Source organism: Alternaria burnsii (assembly GCF_013036055.1).
Source record: "Alternaria burnsii strain CBS107.38 chromosome Unknown 750, whole genome shotgun sequence".
In the NCBI taxonomy this organism is placed as follows: domain Eukaryota; kingdom Fungi; phylum Ascomycota; class Dothideomycetes; order Pleosporales; family Pleosporaceae; genus Alternaria; species Alternaria burnsii.
In genome coordinates, this window is record NW_024066108.1 from 1,086,712 (window position 1) to 1,106,403 (window position 19,692).

At 51.2% G+C, this 19,692-nt stretch overlaps 9 protein-coding genes across 9 annotated transcripts; 5 read left to right on the forward strand and 4 right to left on the reverse strand.

The window, feature by feature from the left end:
- Window positions 1–746: 746 nt before the first annotated feature.
- GT037_001762 (uncharacterized protein) lies at window positions 747–3,014 on the forward strand (the record flags this gene model as incomplete). The annotated part of the gene is made up of 7 exons (XM_038926809.1): window positions 747–863; window positions 909–931; window positions 982–1,026; window positions 1,077–1,119; window positions 1,179–1,456; window positions 1,533–1,775; window positions 2,477–3,014. The coding sequence occupies 7 exons, from the start codon at window positions 747–749 to the stop codon at window positions 3,012–3,014; spliced, it is 1,287 nt and encodes a 428-aa protein (XP_038790101.1).
- Window positions 3,015–3,303: 289 nt separating this feature from the next.
- GT037_001763 (cell division control protein 12) lies at window positions 3,304–4,705 on the reverse strand (the record flags this gene model as incomplete). The annotated part of the gene is made up of 6 exons (XM_038926810.1): window positions 3,304–3,882; window positions 3,931–4,241; window positions 4,293–4,455; window positions 4,505–4,547; window positions 4,598–4,611; window positions 4,670–4,705. The coding sequence occupies 6 exons, from the start codon at window positions 4,703–4,705 to the stop codon at window positions 3,304–3,306; spliced, it is 1,146 nt and encodes a 381-aa protein (XP_038790102.1).
- A 76-nt stretch (window positions 4,706–4,781) lies between these two features.
- GT037_001764 (periodic tryptophan protein 2) lies at window positions 4,782–7,843 on the forward strand (the record flags this gene model as incomplete). The annotated part of the gene is made up of 3 exons (XM_038926811.1): window positions 4,782–4,871; window positions 5,138–5,250; window positions 5,305–7,843. The coding sequence occupies 3 exons, from the start codon at window positions 4,782–4,784 to the stop codon at window positions 7,841–7,843; spliced, it is 2,742 nt and encodes a 913-aa protein (XP_038790103.1).
- Window positions 7,844–8,278: 435 nt separating this feature from the next.
- On the forward strand, window positions 8,279–8,749 carry GT037_001765 (uncharacterized protein; the record flags this gene model as incomplete). Its single annotated transcript, XM_038926812.1, has 1 exon — window positions 8,279–8,749. The coding sequence occupies one exon, from the start codon at window positions 8,279–8,281 to the stop codon at window positions 8,747–8,749; it is 471 nt and encodes a 156-aa protein (XP_038790104.1).
- A 144-nt stretch (window positions 8,750–8,893) lies between these two features.
- GT037_001766 (uncharacterized protein) lies at window positions 8,894–9,607 on the reverse strand (the record flags this gene model as incomplete). The annotated part of the gene is made up of 1 exon (XM_038926813.1): window positions 8,894–9,607. One exon carries the CDS (start codon window positions 9,605–9,607, stop codon window positions 8,894–8,896), a length of 714 nt encoding a protein of 237 aa, XP_038790105.1.
- A 936-nt stretch (window positions 9,608–10,543) lies between these two features.
- Window positions 10,544–11,794, reverse strand: GT037_001767 (uncharacterized protein; the record flags this gene model as incomplete). Its single annotated transcript, XM_038926814.1, has 3 exons — window positions 10,544–10,867; window positions 10,926–11,674; window positions 11,785–11,794. 3 exons carry the CDS (start codon window positions 11,792–11,794, stop codon window positions 10,544–10,546), a joined length of 1,083 nt encoding a protein of 360 aa, XP_038790106.1.
- Window positions 11,795–12,090: 296 nt separating this feature from the next.
- Window positions 12,091–12,462, forward strand: GT037_001768 (uncharacterized protein; the record flags this gene model as incomplete). Its single annotated transcript, XM_038926815.1, has 2 exons — window positions 12,091–12,201; window positions 12,250–12,462. 2 exons carry the CDS (start codon window positions 12,091–12,093, stop codon window positions 12,460–12,462), a joined length of 324 nt encoding a protein of 107 aa, XP_038790107.1.
- A 1,141-nt stretch (window positions 12,463–13,603) lies between these two features.
- Window positions 13,604–16,839, reverse strand: GT037_001769 (s-adenosyl-l-methionine-dependent methyltransferase; the record flags this gene model as incomplete). The annotated part of the gene is made up of 9 exons (XM_038926816.1): window positions 13,604–14,375; window positions 14,432–14,561; window positions 14,618–14,860; window positions 15,511–15,829; window positions 15,886–16,015; window positions 16,066–16,131; window positions 16,181–16,372; window positions 16,425–16,596; window positions 16,653–16,839. The coding sequence occupies 9 exons, from the start codon at window positions 16,837–16,839 to the stop codon at window positions 13,604–13,606; spliced, it is 2,211 nt and encodes a 736-aa protein (XP_038790108.1).
- Window positions 16,840–18,074: 1,235 nt separating this feature from the next.
- Window positions 18,075–19,108, forward strand: GT037_001770 (uncharacterized protein; the record flags this gene model as incomplete). The annotated part of the gene is made up of 5 exons (XM_038926817.1): window positions 18,075–18,391; window positions 18,442–18,640; window positions 18,708–18,818; window positions 18,867–18,922; window positions 18,979–19,108. The coding sequence occupies 5 exons, from the start codon at window positions 18,075–18,077 to the stop codon at window positions 19,106–19,108; spliced, it is 813 nt and encodes a 270-aa protein (XP_038790109.1).
- Between the last annotated feature and the right edge of the window lie 584 nt (window positions 19,109–19,692).

The following is a 19,692-nucleotide window of genomic DNA, read 5'->3' on the forward strand; positions in this document are numbered from 1 at the left end:
GCGTCTAGTGGCGGATGTGACAAACCATCACTTTCGCGCTTCCGCCTTGCATCAGCCTCTTCGAATACAACGTCTGCACCACCAGAGTCTTCGGGAATATTAACAAGTCAGTGCCTCTGACCTCGTGCAACCGCCACAGCCTTCTCGGTACCGGCTTCTTCGTGCATGTTCCGTGAGGCTGCCCCAAAATGAAGGACGGCTTCCAAGCCTCCTTCGCAGAGCGACAAGATGCGCACGTTTCATTAATTGAAACACTCGACCAGACCAGTAACACACAATCTATTATATTAGCCTTTTCTTCTTTCGCTTCATAGATCCCAAGACTATCTGCCATGATGTCGCGGCATACCTCGGTCGTATCCTTCCTCCTGTAATTAACACTGCGGTTCTTCCATCCAACCGCCGGCTCAAGTTACACAACCGATCCGTGACTACGTTGGCGCCCATTACCTATTTGGTAACTGCCGAGGATTCTATGCATTGAAAATCCATAAAGCACGTGTCCTATGCACACTTTTCCAGAACTGCATTACAGCGGGCAAAGTATATTGAGAAATAAAGGACTGCTGGTCACACGCCTCCATTGCCAGTCGCACACGTGCCGAAGCCGAGTCCCCAACCGACTTTGGACAATGGCTCCGTGTTCCATTTGGACAACTCAGAAAACAGTACACCATGGTACCATATAGGAAGATTCGCCGTCGTCGTTGTGAACAGCATTGTGATTTTGAGCAAACATTTACACTATGAAGGTCTCTGTGGTCACTTGTTTCTTGTCAGCTAGCACATCGGCGCATACGATCTTCACTCAATTGCACGTCAACGGCGTGGGGCAAGGACATACCAAAGGAATCCGTGTGCCGGTGAGCATGCTCATACCAACTTTCCTACTAATCGCGTCCTAACAGCACGACACACAGACCTATGACGGGTATTGCAACCCACAATCATCTTCTGCATTGTAACTCATTCGGTTTTCAGACCAATCCAAGACGTAACGTCCAACGATGTCATATGTAATGGCGGGTAAATCATAACAAAGCGCAAGGTCAAGCGCTATATTGATCCACATACAGCATAAACCCCTACAGAACGCCTCTTCCCAAAGACATTATCAATGTATGTCGGTTTCGCAATAAGCAAGCTACGCCACATGGCTTCGGCTTACAACATGCTAGGTCAAAGCCGGAGACAAGCTCACTGCCGAGTGGCACCACACGCTTGATTCGAAACCTGAGACGGATAAGTCAGATCCCATCGACCCCGGTCATCTGGGCCCCATTATGATCTATCTCGCCAAAGTCGATGATGCTTTGTCTACCACAGTGACGGGACTGAAGTGGTTCAAGATCTACGAAGATGGAATGGATGCCAATGGCGAATGGGCAGTTACGAGGCTTTACAACAACAAGGGTCTAGTAGACTTTGTGCTTCCGTCTTGCATTCCGAGCGGACAGTAAGTTGCACCTTTCTCTTTCGGCTTGTTCTGCTGTACAATGTCATGAAGTTCTGGCTGACACAGTCCTTATCAGGTACCTCCTCCGCGCCGAACTCATCGCTCTCCATGCTGCGAGCAACTACCCGGGTGCTCAACTCTACATGGAATGTGCTCAGATCAACGTCACAGGAGGTGGTACTGCCAGTCCAGTTACAGTCAGCTTCCCAGGTGCATACAAAGCGACAGATCCAGGCATCAAGTTTCAGCTCTACTGGCCGAAACCAACAAGCTATACCATTCCAGGACCGAGACCGTTCACCTGCTCTGCGAAGATTAGGTAAAACGGTGAGACCATTAGTTATATGATGTCTTGCTCTACGCATGAACCGATAGTTCAGGACGCTGTTGTAATTTCGATGAATAGATGAGATGTAAATGCACATGATAATAATTTGTACCCGTCCAAGACTCAAGAATGACATCTGCATCAACCCTAGAAGTAGACCACTACCCAAATGAAGCATTCGTGTATGCACCCCACAAGCGTCCGAGAAGGATCTCACGTGCATCATGCGTGATCGTTGTTTCCAAGTCTGGTACCTGCATCGGCAGCTCCGCCCAGCTTCCCCACCAACAATCGCAGCTCCACATCCATACACCCCAAACCCCGACGACATCAGCATACCCCGCAAATTCACGACCCATCGTACTTGCAATAGCCAAATATACGCCCTATACAATTGAGTGCTGCTACTTCGGCAAATTTTGGCCAGATTCCAGACACGCGTACAGTCCTATTGGATATGCATGACGAACGTGAGTCGTTCTCCAGACCTTCCCACGACGATGCACATCCGCTGCGATACGATACACGTGTGTAGCCAGAACAAGCGCGCAGACACGCGATTTCAAACCTAGTTTGTGGCTGCTAAAACTGTCGAGTGAGGCTACGAGACCTTGACAATCGTCTCGTGAAGTCTGGCCGGCACGGCGCATCGCATAGCATCTTCCCACATACCCTCTACCACAACGTCTCAGAAACCCCCATACTAACATTGTCAACTCCGTAGACCCACATCCACTTCTCGCCCAAGTTCCCTTGACACTTTCCCCCTTCCTCTCCCTTCCTACCTCGGTCCCCTTGCCATACTCCTACGTAACCCTACCTTCGACGCTTCCTCCCTCGATCCTCTCCCAACAGCAACAAGACGGCTCCAACGCGTCGAAGCCCGCATACGTCATGTCTTCATCCGGCACGTCAGCGCACCCAGACCAGATTCTCACATCATGTGTCGCACTACAAGAACATCTGTCCAAGCTAGAGGCCGACGCGAGGAAGACATTGGCGCAGTGGGAAGAACGGAGGCAGAAAGAGGATCTCGCCGAGAAGAGGAGAGTTGCGCCGGGTTGGTTAGATAGTGGTGTACATATACTGAAGCCAGAGGAGAGTGATGGAGGAGCGAAGAAGGAAGACAGAGCGCCGGTGCAGAATCTCATGGATCTAGATCCACAAGCGGAGACCAAGGCCAAAGAAGGCGAGGAATTGGACAGGGTATTTGGTGGACTTCAAGTTTAGCTACTCAAACATCACATATACCCATGAGCAAGATGTAGTGACCAGCGGTCTTCATAATAGATTAATACCAAGTTATAGAACTATAAGCTGTGACATGCTGTTTAGCCCAAGCCCAGATACGCGTCGCCTACAGTGTCCCCATAGCGGCGCGACATTACAGACATATGAGAACCGAAGATACGGAAACAGAAGGGGAATCTTGAAGGAAGAATGTGGAGAATTAGTGCGACCATGCTGAATCACTGCACCATCTCTGTTCGTGCAACACCACCAACGCCGAAGGTTGCGTCTAGCGACGACCGTGAGAGCGGTTGATGCTGCCCTGGAGGTTGTCCACCTCGCCCTCAAGACGCTTGATCTCTGCGTGACTAGCCTCAAGGTCCTTGTTGAGGCGATCGCGCTCAGCAATGAGCTTCTGCTCCCACTGCCTGAAGCGCTGCTCCTCAACCTTGACCTGTTCGGTGAAACGCTTGCGGAGCGCCTCTTCCTCCTCCTTGAACTTGGGGTTGTCCAGCTTCCTTGGGCGCGCCTCGCCAAACTTCCTTGTCTCCATCTGGCCGGCACGGTAGGCCTCGTAGTGGTTCTCCTCGGTAGTGTGAATGAGGTCAAGCATGTGGGTTCGGATGAGGATGGCGCGGAGCTTCTTGAAGTCGCAGTGCTCCTCGTTCTCGACTTCGGCAACACCCCAAGCGTATTGGCGGCCCTTGACGGTACGGCCGTCGTTGGTCTGAACGTCCTTCTCAGAACCGATAACGGAGAAAGGCATGGCGTCGATGAGGCCGCGTGCGTGCTGCATGGCGGCAGCGTCGTCGTCCTCGAGTGGGGGAGTGTAGATCTTGATGCCCTGAGCATCGATCACTTGGCGCACCTAATAGCGGTCAGTATCTGCTCATGCTATCCAGGCGGAGCATCTTACCCTCGCCTTGAACCTGGCCAGGTCTGTTGGGCTCAATGTGTCGGCCTTGGCTACAACCGGGATCAGGTTAACGCGTGTGCATAGCTTCTTCATGACCTCAATGTCAAGGGGCTTCAAGGTGTGGCCGGTGGGGCGGATGAAGTACAAGCAGGCGTGAACACGGAGATCGATCTTATCAGAGCGGCGCGGTTGTTGCTCTTGCAGCATGTACGACTCGTGCTGGTCGTCAAGGAACTCGATGATGGGTTGCCACGAGTCGCGGTTGTTGACGTAGTCACCGAAACCAGGGGTGTCGATAACAGTAAGGCGGACTGGGGGGTGTTAGTTGAAGGAGACGGGCAGTCCAATGGTGCTCTGCCTACCCTTGAAGAACTTCTCCTCGAGCTCGGCCTTGGTGATCTCAATCTCGACAGTCTTGTCCATCTGCTTGTGGTGTCGTCGCTTGTGGTCGGCATAGTTCTTGATGGTGGTGGAGAAGAGGGTGTTGATGAAGGTAGTCTTTCCGAGACCTGACTCGCCAGCAACCTGCAAAAGTTAGACTGATGGTGAATTCTGGTGAGGACGATGTTCGTACCATTATGGTGAAGGCAGCACCGCGCTTTGCAACAATCTTGTGCCTGTGCTATGTTAGGACCCGATGCTTGCGTGTCCGCTCTGTGGATGGTACCTCTGGTTTGGCAGCTGCGATGCATGTTAATATACGAGTTCAAGGCGTAGCTGTGGCAGAGGGGACACGTACGTTGGCAATGCCAATGGGGGACGCGGACTCGGCCATGGCGTTGATGTGTGGTTGACCGCTGGTGTGTATGGGGTCTGGGGAGCAATGTTAGCTATGGCAAGTCTCGTAGGAGATGGCAGGCAGCGTGCAGACATACGTAAAGGTTGCGGATGAGAAGCAATCCAGCAGTGAGGATACTGAAAGGCGTGTGGTACAGGGTCTGGTGAGGAGACGTGGTGGTGTAGACAATTTGGGTCCCCTTTCTCAGAGTCGCCCATTCGGCAAGCACTGACCCTGAACGGGGTACCGCGACTAATGCAGCCTACCCAACTAGCGCGTCTAAGCATGATCCGAGCTTCGAAAAAGTTCAAGATGCGACCACGCCCGCCACGACATGACGAGACTGCAGCCAAGACATATTGAAGATGAAGACTGACTTTCAGGCAAGTCCAATGCTGCCCTGCACATGTCCGCGACTGACTTTTGTAGTTCTCCAACCTGCTGGGCACCGTCTACAGCAGAGGCAACCTTCTCTTCACTCCAGATGGCACATGTCTACTATCACCGGTCGGTAACCGGGTCACTGTCTTCGACCTTGTAAAGTGAGTCTCAACCCGCGACTTGCACAATAATGTACGCGCGCTGATTCCGCCCAGCTCCAAATCACACACACTTCCATTTGCGCACCGGAAGAACATCGCACGCCTTGCCCTCAACCCTCGCGGAAATCTCCTCCTCTCAGTCGACCAAGACGGTCGCGCAGTCCTCACCAACGTCCCTCGTCGCATCGTTCTCTACCACTTTTCTCTCCGCGGTGAAGTCACCTCGATCGCTTTCTCTCCCTCGGGTCGGCATTTTGCAGTAGGCATAGGACGGCAGATCGAAGTATGGCACACCCCGTCTACTCCAGACGTCGCAGAGGGCGATCTAGAGTTTGCGCCGTTTGTGCGACACCGGATATACACAGGACACTACAACAATGTGCAGAGCATAGAGTGGTCGAGCGACTCGAGGTTTTTCCTTAGCGCGTCCAAGGACATGACAGCACGCATCTGGAGTGTAGATCAAGAAGAAGGGCATGCGCAGACCACGCTGGGTGGACACAGGCAGGAAGTAGTCGGCGCCTGGTTCTCCAAGGATCAAGAGACCATTTACACAGTCAGCAAGGACGGTGCACTGTTTGTATGGAAATACATGCTACGGTACGATGCGCCAGCCGACGCCGATGAGAACGACGACGAGAATCTACAGTGGGGCATCGCGGAGCGCCACTTCTTCCACCAGAACAACGCACATGTCACATGCGCCAGCTTCCATCCCGAGTCGAAACTACTCGTTACAGGCTTCTCTCACGGTGCCTTTTTCATTCACGAGCTGCCAGAGTTTGCTCAGATCTCCAGCCTCAGCATTTCTCAAAACGATATTGACTATGTCGCAATCAACAAGACCGGAGAATGGCTCGCCTTTGGCGCATCGAAGCTCGGGCAGCTGCTGGTCTGGGAGTGGCAGTCGGAATCGTACATTCTGAAGCAGCAGGGGCACTTCGACTCAATGAACACGATCGCATACTCGCCAGACGGCCAGCGCATAATAACGGCGGCTGACGACGGAAAGATCAAGGTGTGGGAAGTCAGTTCTGGTTTCTGTGTCGTCACATTTACCGAACACATGGGCGGTGTAACGGCCTGCGAATTTGCAAAGAAGGGAAATGTCCTGTTCACAGCCAGTCTCGATGGTTCTGTCAGGGCGTGGGATCTCCACCGGTATCGCAACTTCCGCACATTCACGGCACCTTCGAGACTTTCGTTTTCATCATTGGCCGTTGACCCGAGTGGTGAGGTCGTATGCGCAGGTTCTATCGATTCTTTCGACATTCACATCTGGTCTGTCCAGACCGGCCAGCTGCTTGATAGGCTGTCTGGCCACGAGGGCCCTGTATCATCCTTGTCATTCTCCCCTGATGCAGGCACGTTGGTGAGCGGAAGTTGGGACAGGACCGTCCGCGTCTGGAACATCTTTGCTCGCACGCAAACAAGTGAGCCGCTGCAACTCATGGCCGACATTCTATCTGTCGCTTTCCGCCCCGACTCAAAGCAAATAGCCGTGACAACACTTGACGGGCAGCTTACGTTCTGGAATGTCTCCGATGCTGCACAAGAAAACGGCGTCGACGCGCGGCGAGATGTTTCTGGTGGTCGTAAGATGTCAGATCGAAGAACGGCGGCCAACGTCGCAGGCACCAAAGCTTTTACGTCGGTCAAATACAGCGCAGACGGGACATGCGTACTGGCTGGTGGGAACAGCAAGTACATTTGCTTGTACGATGTTCAGTCGGGTGTGTTGCTCAAGAAGTTCACTGTATCCGTGAACCTATCTCTCGATGGCACGCAAGAGTTTCTTAACAGCAAGCTGCTCACAGATGCTGGGCCACAAGGTCTTATTGACGATCAAGGCGAGGCGTCAGACCTGGAAGATCGTCGAGACACAACCTTGCCTGGAGCGCAAAAAGGCATTGGCGCACGGAGAACACGACCCGAAGTACGGGTACCTGCTGTCGCATTTTCACCCACCGGACGAGCGTTCTGTGCCGCATCAACAGAAGGTTTACTAATCTACTCACTCGACAACACATTCCAGTTCGATCCATTCGACCTAGACATCACCGTTACCCCAGCTACAACTCTCGAAACTCTTGCACAAAAGGACTATCTCAAAGCACTGGTCATGGCGTTCCGCCTCAACGAGCGCAATTTGGTTCGCCGCGTATACGAAGCCACACCCGTAGGCAGCGTAGCTTTGGTAGTCAAAGACCTGCCTTCAGTGTATCTAGGTCGCCTATTACGATTTGTCGCTCTTCAGGCCGATGAGTCTCCGCATCTAGAGTTCAATTTGCTGTGGATCGAATCGCTCCTCAGCAAGCATGGTCGATGGATGAAGGACAACAAGGGCGGCCTCGAGGCTGAATTAAGAAGTGTTGAGAAAGCTGTTCGTACGATACAAGCTGAGCTCGCCAGATTGGCGGACGAGAACATCTATCACATTGAATATCTTTTGGCACAGCCGTCAGAGGAGAAAGAGAAGTCAGCACAGCTTGACTTTGGGGTCAAAGCCATCGAAGACAAGACAACGGATGAAGAGATGGTCGATAGTGACGAAGGCGAAGATGTCGGCGAGTGGCTGGGATTTGAAGAGTGATACCATTGTACGAATACGAATCTTGACGAAATGATCTATTAAACAACCCATCAAAACGTGACCGCAACGATACGAGAGACGGCGCGTCATTGACACTGGACCTTGGAGATATTCACCATCGTGTATTTATTGTGTCGAGGTATGGCTGTACGGTACATCATGGGCCGGTCGTCCCTGCATTCCAAGTGTTAATGTCGAGCACCAACAACGGTCGATTGCCTTAAGTCACTCCTTCCGCCATCTAAGCATCTACGCTGGAAAGCGCCATACTATCACAATAAAGTAGTCGCAATGCTCGCCAACCTAAACAAAACCCTGGTGGTTCCGCCAGAACACGCCTCACATATCGCTAGTGCATTATTGTCTCACAATAACCCTCACATCGCCAAATTTCTTGAATCACTACTGCCTTTTGCTATTTGTACTGCCTCCGTTATGGCTGCTTTTTCTCGGGTCACTACCTCTCGTTCAAACCCCACTACTTCGCCCACATGGAATCCTCCATACAAACTCCCACCTACGGCATCTGTCAGGCCACGATCTACATCTTGCCCGGCTAAATATTCTGCGGAATTGGTGCAGAGATGTCCTCTGCCATGGGAATGGCGACCAGCTAGGATGAAGATACGAGTTGCCGGTACACCAAGACTTCCGCCTCAGACTCCCCCGCCGCAGAGTCCCTCGTCACAGAGCCCTACGTCACAGAGTCCTCCATCCCTTACCTGCTCGCCTAAAAGCCCGTCGTCGCCAAACATCGAAATAAACAAGCCAAAGGGCGCTATGGCGCGGCTGGCAACGCGGAAACGTATGGAAGCCATCACAATACAGGACTCGGATGACAAGATTCGTCGAGCAGGAGACACAGGAGGCTACGCCAGTGGAGAGAGGGACCTGGCGCATCTCTGAACAGCCCTATCATGTTCGAATAGGTCTACTATGGGGTTTGGTTTTGGCGTGTACAGTTTATATCATCAGCTCGTTTCTAGATATGTGATATTGTTTCGAACACCAAGAGTCTCCATAGTTGACCAACATTGGTGCTTAACAGACTTAGTAGCCTCTACGCCACTGACCCCAGTTTCGATACCTAGGATCGTATCCAGCGTCATAGCTTCCATTCCCGTATCCTCCGTCACCTGGACCGTATGCCCACGGCTCACCATAGCTGTTATTGTAGTAATTCGGTTGGCGTGGTTGTTGTGGAGGATAGCCAGGATGTGCAACACGCTGGTGAACTGACATGTCTCTAAACCGGTCTACCATCCGACCCACACCGCCGTTGTAGCCTAAACCACCCGTCCCGCCGTAACCCTGACGTCTCCTTTCGAAAACAAGTCGACGCTGCCTAAGGCTTGCCATTTGTCCATTGTATAATTGCGCGTTCATTCGATTTCCGCCAATGTCGTCTCCATCCATCTGCTGCTGAAGTCTTCTGGCAACCTCCAGATCCCTGTCGGTATCCATTACTACCCCTAAACTTCGCTGTACCTCCTTTGCCACTTGCTCATCACGACTCGTGTCCATGACAACGCGTCGTGGGATCGACACTTGGCCGTCGTAGTTGTCAAAGAAACGTGCCATGAAGGTAGCTTTATCCTTTTCGGAGCGGACTTGTAAGAAGGCGCGGTGGAAGGCTTCTTGGGCTTGGGCGGTGGGGAAATCGAAGCGTAGAATGGGGCGAGTGTCCCAATTGGGGAGGATTTGAGCTGAGCTGGTTATGCGCCCAGTTGCCGGAGATGGAGATGAATTTGCTGCTACGCTCATTTTTGGAGTCTACTAGATAGTTGTGATTGCGATTTCGTTGCGGGTGTGGTTGAGCGTTGTGACGTTCATCTGCAACGCAGCAAAGTAGATATAGAGAAGTGCCCATGTGATCAAGCACAAGCAAATTCGGGAACTGTGAGACAATAGTATACGCAGCTAGGCGTCGTGAAAGGTAGGTGCAGGTGACAAGTCAGGTGAAAGCAGTGCTGGAGTCGGTACTCATCCCACGAAACGACACCCGCGCAACCGCTTACGCTTGAGACATTGGAACCGCGTCTATAAATGCAGCTCGTCACTCGCGTTGATTGAAGCCGGTTGCTTCAAATACACGGTCATCCCAACGATATGACGCCGAACGCCGTAACGATCATGGAACTACACACAAAGGTGCTAATGCTATTGGTGAACGCACACGTAGTTACCCAGCGTGCATACTTGGAGGGCACCATCTTTCCTTCCATATGGAATGAAAGTTGAATACCAAAATCAAGAATCAGACACACGATGACCGAGTGAGGAGCTATTCCATATAGAACGAAGTTGATGTTTCCCACGCTTGCTCGTGATTCGAGCCAAGGTCTACAATGCATGTTCTGATGAGATTTAGTAATGTCATTCGTGTCCTCAAAAAGTGCCCAGCGTCAGACTAGATTACGCGCAGTCTCATGGGGCCAAATAAAGCAAGGGAGTCGGTGCCGGCGCTAGAGAAGCCATGTAAGCTTTCCATGATCTGATACGCTGCGATGGTGAGACTGCGTTTACTTGATTGATGTAAGACGATACAACCGAAAATGACCATGCTCAAAGTGTTGTGGTCACCAGCAAAGGAACGTTTCCTTATTCGTTTCAGCGCTATGATACAGTACACGGACTTACATGACAGCCAGTCCTGGCGTATTCTTATCTTTCTACATCTAACTTCTTGGTGCCCGCCTCTTATCTGGATTTCTCAAAGACATCCTTGGCGTATTTCACAAACGCTGGTTTCAGCAACTTGCCCGTCTTGTCCTTGGACATATCTTCCAACGACTGCATGCCCTCCGTCAGGACTTGCTCTGCTTTAGTTTCGAACTTCTGTGCCTCTTCGGCCATGGGCATTTCAGCACCCAGTACTTTGCGAGATGTCTTCAGTGCATTCCACACAATCATTGCTTCAAGGAGATCGTGGCTGTGTTGTTTTATGAATGACAACTGCGTGGTAACGTTTCTGAATGAATCGGCTTTAGTACCGGACCGTAAGGACGTCATGTCGAGCCAGGCCTAGGAAGGCTTGTCAGTATTCCTTGTGTTTATTGGAGAAGCTTTTTTGGAGACATACTGTGTAATCACTTTGCTTGAGCGCATTTACCAAACGGTTCGATAGCTTCTTGACTTGTTCCTTGTCTCCGCCATGTCGCTCGGCGAGCACAGCAGCCAGTTCGGTCGGCAGTGCAACAACAGAAGGCCTGCCCCTCCAGTCACCTTGACGAGACTGATGCTTGCGCTTCTGGACTTTGTGGTGCTCCTCATTATCCATGAGCTCGACAATTTGCTTCGCTTGCTTGTACATCTTGGCTGTCTCTTCCTCTGCCCAGTCCGACAAGGCAGCTTTGTCGTGCACACTCCTCAATACTTGTCGCAGCACACCCAAGTTGCTCAGCTTCACGCCTGTCGCCTTTGATCTTTGCAACATCTTGAGGATAAGATGATGCATGTCGGCTAGATTTAATCTTCTTACGGCTAGCTCCTGCCACGCGATTTGGACCTTGATGCCCGCCTCTTCGAATCCCTCCAAGCATCTGACGACATTTTCCCAGTCCTCCTTAGTCTCGCTCTCGGCTACTATCGTCCTGAAAGTCTTGAACCGGTTTGGCATTCTGTTCCGGTCGAGGTGTTCGAGAGGAAGCGTGACATCTCCCAGGGTGATCTCTACGGGTTCGGCTTCGAGTTTTGCGCGGGATTCTTCCGAGTAGACAAGCTTCTGTTGTTCTTTGGTCAAGTGAGAGGGAAGAAGAATCTTGGCGTTGAACTTGGAGAGGAGTTCTGATAGCTCGGGCTTAGAGGGTGGGAGGAAGTTTGGGAGAGCGCCTTATGTCCGTGTAAGTATGGTAAGCAGTGGGAGGGCGATGCAGGTGTGGTACGGACCTCTGGAGCTCACCGACGTGCGAGAGAATGCGCGCCTTGGACTATTGGCGTACAGACAGACATTGTGTGACCTGAGCAAGGCTGATTGGCAGCTCCGCCGTATCGAAGACATGGTGGGATGTATGGCCACTCTCTACGTCGCATGGGCTCCGCAAAGTCCAGAAATTTGGCGCAAACGCGTCAAACGCGCCAAGCCACATCGGCCGCCCCCTCCCCGACGGGCCTCTCAAGCCACGACTCCAGCCTCCAGGTTACACAGCCACATCGCGGTCCCCTCTTTTCCAAGAAGCCAAATGTTAGCCCCAAGGAGGACCAACCGCTACAGCTGGCTCTTCCCCAGAGCAAAGAAGAACCCCAACATGGACAACGAGCAAGCAACTTTCTGGCTGAATCAGTTCGTCGGCAAGAGTCTACGCATACATGCCAGCGATGGACGCGTCTTTGGAGGCCAGATGAAATGCACGGATAAGGTGGGCTATGACGTGTGTACGAGCTTGCACTGTGTTGACACGGTATAGGGCCGTAACATCATTCTTGCGCTGGCACATGAGTACCGTGCGCCATCAGCCGAGACGATTCGCAAGGCGGTGGAAGAGTCGGGAAATCCATCTACATCCGTAGCTTGGAATAGTCGTTATGTTGGACTGATCGTTGTGCCCGGACAGCACATCACCAAGATCGAGTTCGAAGAAACCACATTCCCAGGCCAAAAGAGTGGTGTTGCTCTATGAAGAACTCATATATGTCGACTATGCATCGATGATTCGAGACACGCGCACTCAATTCGAGGGGAGAGTGGACGTAGTCTGGAAGGCCCCACGGCTGGAGCGCTCACTTACTTGGGCGCAAGGTATGTGCGAAGCATGTCAAGACCAATCATACTGTAAGCATTGCAGTCAAGCGCTAGAATAGGGTCTCAGCTGATGATAGTAGGCCGAGAAAATAGCTGAGGCAAAGGTAGACGTGCCCTCACTTCCTGGTAGCGAACAGTCAACCATGGAGCTATTGTGCAATTCGCAACGGTAGCAAATATGGTCGTGTCTTTTGATGATTACAACTCTATAGTGGGCCAAAATATATATTTTGGTACCAACGCCTGAAGCCTCCACCAGTTCTTTCTAATCTCAAGCCTCACACATACCACTGGATGCATCAGCCATCATCAAAAGCGCAGCCATTTACACACTATTACCTCCTGTATCATGCATAACTCGTGCTACAATCCGACGTTGCAGACCCTGCATGCTTCAATCCTGTCCAAAGAGCCACAGATGTCTACAAAACCTGGCCAGGCAGAAGGCTTTGAACCTTCAAGAACCACAAAGTTTCTCTTCAGAAAGTCTTCGAAAACTTTCAGATCCTACAAACGGCCACGAAAGACCCACAACAAAATCCTCGGTCCTCTATCCTCTCATACCACACTAGCAGCCCATCAGGCTGCGATCGCAGCATCGCCCCTACTTTGTCTCCCAGGTGAAATCCGCAACATGATCTATGCGTACGCCCTCACTTCCGAGACAAGACACCTGGCCTACGATGTTCAGCATGGTAGATTCGACGTTTCTGGAATTGGTGCTGGATTGCTGCAAACCTGCCATATGGTTTCGTGCGAAACAATGTATTTGCCTTTATTGCTGAACACCCTTGTGTTTGGCTCGTCAACAGGAAGCGGAGAGAAAGAAGCGAGGATGTTGAGGTGCATGGGCAAGGTCATTAAGTTATGGCGCGAGATTGGATTGAAGGGTAGAGCGGACATCAAATTCCTTTCTCAGGGAGAGATAGCATTAGCTTATTCGAAGTGACTTTCTGAGCATGCTCCATTGTGACTCGAAACGTGAACATACAGGACGATCAATACGCCCAACGTACCACTTAGATCAAATCCGCCTCGATAACGCTCTCCACGGCCCTTGGATGCCGACTTATATCTACAATACTAAATCCGGCTCCCTTCAACAATCTCGCCCAATGCTCCTCTGTCCTCTCCATTCCACTTGTGCAGTTCATGAGCTGCAAATCCAACGTCGTCATCAAGTTCGTGGCTCCCTTCTTCGGCAGCACAACCTCGTAGATCAGGAGCTTGGAGTATCCGCGCTTGAACACAGCGGCCACTTGCGAGAACATGCGAACGCAGTCCGCGTCAGGCCAGTCGTGGGGCACGGCATGGAAGAAGTAAGCGCGTGCGTGCTTTTGAGGTTGAGGCGTGAAGAAGTCGTAGGCTTGTTTCACTATCCTCTTATCCAAGTCTTCAATGGGCATTGCGACTACTTCGGGAGTATCTTGCAGGACCAGAACGTTGGCAGGCAGGTTTGGATGCTTGTCGAGAAGACGCGAAGTATCGAGACCGTGCGCGCCGCCGATGTCCACAAACAAAGGTTTTTCAGTCTGGACATCAGCACCATCGACGATGCGGTTCGTATCGTACACATCTGTCCAGCTCATCTTATGGTTCCGTAGCGCGGTCATCAGACCCATGAAGCTACTTCCCTTGCCCACCGGGTCTGCGGCGCAAGTAGCAAAGAAGTCTTTTCCGCCTGTCATATCGCGGTAGTTGTCGAGTTTGGCCAGGTCGACTGGTTCGACATAATTGTACTTCTTGAGGAAATACGGGAGGTTGACGCCTGTGGGAACGGTATGATCGGTACTGAGAGTTGCGTTAATGAATCACTGTGGAATCTGATCGAGGATGGCTTCACGTACCCGCATTGTGTGATTTGGTCGGTATGCGATACCGTATCGCCAAGAGAGAGCGAGTACGGTGTAGGCTTCCAGGTATCAACATCTGTCTCTTCTAGTACATATAGCGCAGCGATGTGTCTCAAAAACCTTCCTACGAACCACAATATCAGCACTATAATCCTTACTTCTAATGGCATCTATACTCACGCAACAGATTTGACTCGGCCTTCGCGTTGGCCCATTCTAGCAGCTGATCCAGATGCACTGGTGCACCAGGGTTCTTCTTATTCGCCTCTGTCCATTGCTTCCAGATGCCGAGGTCAAGGATGGTCTGGATACTGGCGATGAGCACTGGCGTCTCGAAAGACAGCCTCCAGCCTTGCTCAAATGGCGTTTCGAGACGGTTCAAAAGGCGGCGCGCTGCTTCTTTAGCTTCGTAGCGCTCTGCGTCTGTGGAGAACTGTGAGGGCTGTAAGGAGTCTAGGTTTCTGATTGTGTCTTGAAAAGATGACATGTTGAAAAGTTTTAATGAGTCTTGATTTGGTAGAGAGCGATGAGCCGGATAGTGTGGGATACTTATCAGTTCCTGGCATGATTCGTGCTTCTGTACTGTTGACTACATGTTCGCAAATTCACGACTCTCTAGTTCCGCCTCTTACAGACCCTGGTCATCCTACGGTTTATCGCCTACCGCGAACGGCAATGAGGTCTTGGCAGATGTGGGGTTGATCAGGGAGTTGATCCTTAGTGTACGTTGACATGTGTCCATGACTCGGCTGAGAAGACTGTTATTGCTGGGGTGGCCTTATCGTGCAGGTCGTAAGATGAGCGGCTCAAGTGTATGCTTTGAGTTATTGTTGCTGTCTAGCGACCCCCAATTTACAAGGACTATATTTTGGGCAAAAAGAGTAGTGAATTACATCTGCGGTGATATGCGATATGAAAGATAGACTGTATGTAACAAAATGCTAGGCGGACGTCTCAAGCAGTCCCTCTCCTCCGCGGAAGGAACTCAAATGCCGGATAACAGCGCCAATCAGCGGGACGTTACGACAGCTTCAGGGGCTATGGGTATCTTCCCGCATCCCTTCAAGCCATACGTCCGGGGTTACCATCTTGACTTGCTCCTCGCGCTGAACATCTCCACTGCGAAGGTACTGGAGATAGCATTGGATCTTTGAATAGTTCCGACGTGCTCTCTTTGCTGCTTGTCTCAAAGTCCGTCATCTTGGTCTCGATATCCGTCATCTTGTATATCTCGAAGCCGGTCTTTTTCTTCTTTCCCAACGTACTGGTGTTTGTCCGCGACCGGTGGGAGTCTTTGGATACGTAGCCGCTCGAAGAGTGTCTTGTTGCCCATGTTTCTGCACGAAAGAGGCTGTTGATGACGGGTGCATTCACTGCGAATATGGACACGATCTGTTGCACACGATCAGATACCGAAATTATGGCTTGTGTGTAAATGATAGACTTACGGCTTCGCGTTGTGCCCACACTGAAGAGAGAGCCACTTGGACGGAGGTGCCGATGGACAAAATGCAGCGTGCAATAGCCATTCCCATGACGAAGAGACCGAGAGACAGGAGAAAGATGACTCGAATTTTGCTGTGAAAATGTATCAGCTTTGACTTCTCTTGGATAGGAATTAAGCTTACCGCCATAGACTGATCTTTGCATCTTTCAGCATCCATAACGGAACAACGAGCAACAAAGCATCCACTCTGTATCATGCGTTAGTTATGTATCGCTGGATTGTGAGAAGATACCCACAAGACGTTTCCGACAGCAATGACAATGTTAATCACAATGCCAGCTGAGCACTCTTTGCCTGGGTCAGGAAGAATTTGCCAATTTCTCTTCAAAGGCAGACAGTGTGTGGTTTGGGTGATGATGGCAGCTATACATGCAGCAATCGAGATAGCGCCTACGGCTTGAACATAATAGTAGAGCCTAGTACTTCTCCTGTGCGCGGAAGTCAGTATTGATCTTGTGGAGCATCATGGACTGCGCTTACGTCAAACGGAGGAAGAGAATGATGAGCGAGCCTTTTAGACTCCAAACCAAGAAGATCAAGAAGTAGAACGAGGCAAACATGCCCTTTGCACCCTCTCGCATCGACTTTCGCATCGCCGGCGGGAGTGCTTCACGCTGCTCTTGGGTCATGGCTATAGGTGCACCCATTATGCCTGGGTGTTGTCAGTCAAACGACCAAATCTCGAACTCACTGCCATGTTCGACTTACTGAGATACTCCACCATAACGTAAATGAGAGTGAAGAATACCCACGACCAAAATGCAAAGAAGTCATCCCAGTAAAAGCCTCGCCATCCCAGTGTCTTCCATCTCGTGAAGAATCTTGCAGCTATGATGACACTTCCAAGGGCGTATTCAACGCGACACTCGATGAGCGTTGCATTAGGGTCAGACATCTTCGTAGTTCGATGCAGAAGACGGTGGATAGGTTGATGCGCTAGACAGCGTTCACGAGGTAAATTGTGCTATATGAAGCGTTCATTCTCTGAACAGTCTGTGGTACAGGAGTACGCATGGCATCGCATGCTCAATGCTTCGTACTCTTGATTCGGAAAAAGAAAGGACGATGAAAACTGGGGGAAGGATTCCATATGACAGGGATCGGACTGATGGTAGGAGAACTGATGGGAGTCTCATGATCAGGCAGCTTGTTCTTCACGGACCCAGATCTGGTTCAATACCTGTCAATGATATGCTTTAGGGGAAAAGATAGTCATCACGGAGGCTTCAATCACCTAAACCATGAATCTCTCATCCTTGCTCTTGCTTGATTTGCTTGAGGATGCATAACGCGGCGAACAGTCGTGGGATGCGGATAATATCTCGCTGAGACGGTCAAATGTTGACTCAAGTGGCGTGAGCCATGAGATGCGGCAGTCAGGAAAAGGTTACGGCTCCGGTTGAGGCGCGCAATCTTGGCGCCAACACGGGCGGCCCAGTCATCTGGTACCTCGCTTGCAACTTTTCAACACCCATCCAGATGCATCGGTGTTAGCTTCATGTTAAGGAGCGGCCCATCCCAGCTTCTGCCGAGAGACCGCGTTTCGAGCAGCCATTTCTGTACATGATTGTCGTGTTCGCTTGCAAATGCCGGTGTGCGGTGAACCTGCGCTATTCTCCGCGTACCTGTCGAACATCTGAACATTCGCGCCACCTTGCCGAAGGAACTGTTGCATGTGGAGCGGGCTCTTCCATCAAGACAAGATCGTCAACATCAACGCGAGTTTCTATCTGCACCTCGTGCAGGTGTGCGTGGAAGCCGTGTTTGTAGCTCTGTAGAGAAGTCGATCGCTCAATGTCAACCCGAGTGAGAATGGAACGCGTTTCGGCGTTGCATCTTGGCCCAATCCTTCATTGGCACCGCACCCTTGAACGCCTAAGGACCCAATACGGTGAAATGGCGCCGCGGTGCTGGTTCGAAGTAATCGCGTGTGACATAACGAGTATTCGCAAGGGTGTAATTGTAACGGCTGAGCGATGACGATGCAATGTCCACTCAACGTCGCGAACGTCGGCTCGTTAGCTTGCCTCGCGGAACCGGGGTATCAACGGCCATATCCCCGCTCCCGTTCTTACCACACACATCTTACGATCCGAGCACGCAAAGAGCTCTGTGGACTTGAACGGAAGCATGCGCTCACACAACTCGATTGCAAACAATCTTTCTGGTAAAACCGTGTTGATTACCGGGGCCTCTTCCGGAATCGGTCGCAGTACTGCGCTCGAACTCGCTCGTTCATCACCAAATAATCTGAAGCTTATTGTTACAGCGCGAAGGGTGGGCCGACTCCATGAACTCGCCGCCGAAATAGAGAATGAAGTTGGCGATGGCGTGAAAGTTTTCGTGATGGAACTTGATGTCTCAAGACCGGAAGAGATCGAGGCGATGTTTGGAGAGCAAGGGCTACCAGACGAGTTCCGCGACGTGGATGTGCTGGTCAATAATGCGTGTGTATTCCATCAACAAGTCCACTTCATTCGTTGACGACCACGAAAAGAGGCTTCATGTCAGGTGTCGAACAAGCACCCGACATACCGACACACGTGATTCAGGATGTTTGGGCAACGAATGTGCAAGGTGTGATCAACATGACGCAAGCAGTGATGAAGATATTCAAGAGGCGGCCAGACGGCGGCAAGGGCGATATTGTGATGTTAGGAAGTATTGCTGGGCGAGAGGCTTATGTTGGTGGATCGGTGCGTGGCATTTCTGACAGATAATCCGCTTTGAACTCGTAATGGTTGTGAACTGAGAATCATGCAGATATACTGCGCTAGTAAGGCAGCGATCCGGGCCTTCACTGATGCGTTAAGGAAAGAGTCGATCAGCACACGTATCCGAATCATTACAGTAGATCCTGGACAAGTCTTGACAGTAAGTGTCGCGATTTTATGACTACTCACGCTAACATGGTGTACACAGGAGTTCAACGACATCCGGCATCGCTTTGACAAAGAGAAAGCAGATAAGGTCTATGCGTACGGTCTTTGCAACTTGCCTTAGGTTCCGGACAGGCTTGCTGACAGACATCTAGCGGTTGCGATCCACTCACTCCAGATGATGTTGCTGAACTCATAGTATTTGCATGCAGTAGACGGGACAATGTCGTCGTTGCAGACATGCTCGTGTTCCCGAATCACCAGGTAATGGGCCTGATCAGCTGAAAGGTTGCGCAGGAGTGCTAATCATGCCCTAGGCTTCCGCAATACACGTCCATAGAAGCCTATAGGAGTGGGACTCAGCTCTTCAGCTCTTTCGATGTGAGTAAGGCCCACTGCGATGGATTGGAGGGCGACTATGACGAGCATTGTGTGGAGGGCAATTGTTGTACTGAGTATGGCAGGATGTGAAGTCGTTACTGGCCGAAGAGCTTCGTTGGCTGCTTTTACTCCAACCTTGGAAGTAAAGACGACAAGAATCCGTGCCTACTGCACGTTTTCGCAATAGTTTGGGTCTGGAAGAACTGGCTAATCCAGCTTCACATGATCGCCGCGAAGCATAGGGCGAGGATAATTCTTATTTGCACAGCATCAGTGAAAGCTCAGCCCGGGCTGAACAGGACGCGCTACAGCGGATCCGGTCTAGCACGTCCCGTCTTGACGCGTTCTCAGTGATGTATATGATGATCTTTACCCAGCAGCCCTTTTCATTCCACATATCCCATCAGCCATGACATGTAAAAGAACCAGAAGTGATTTGAGGAATCTTGGTGCTATCAAACCTCATATATAGGCATGGACCGTTAGCT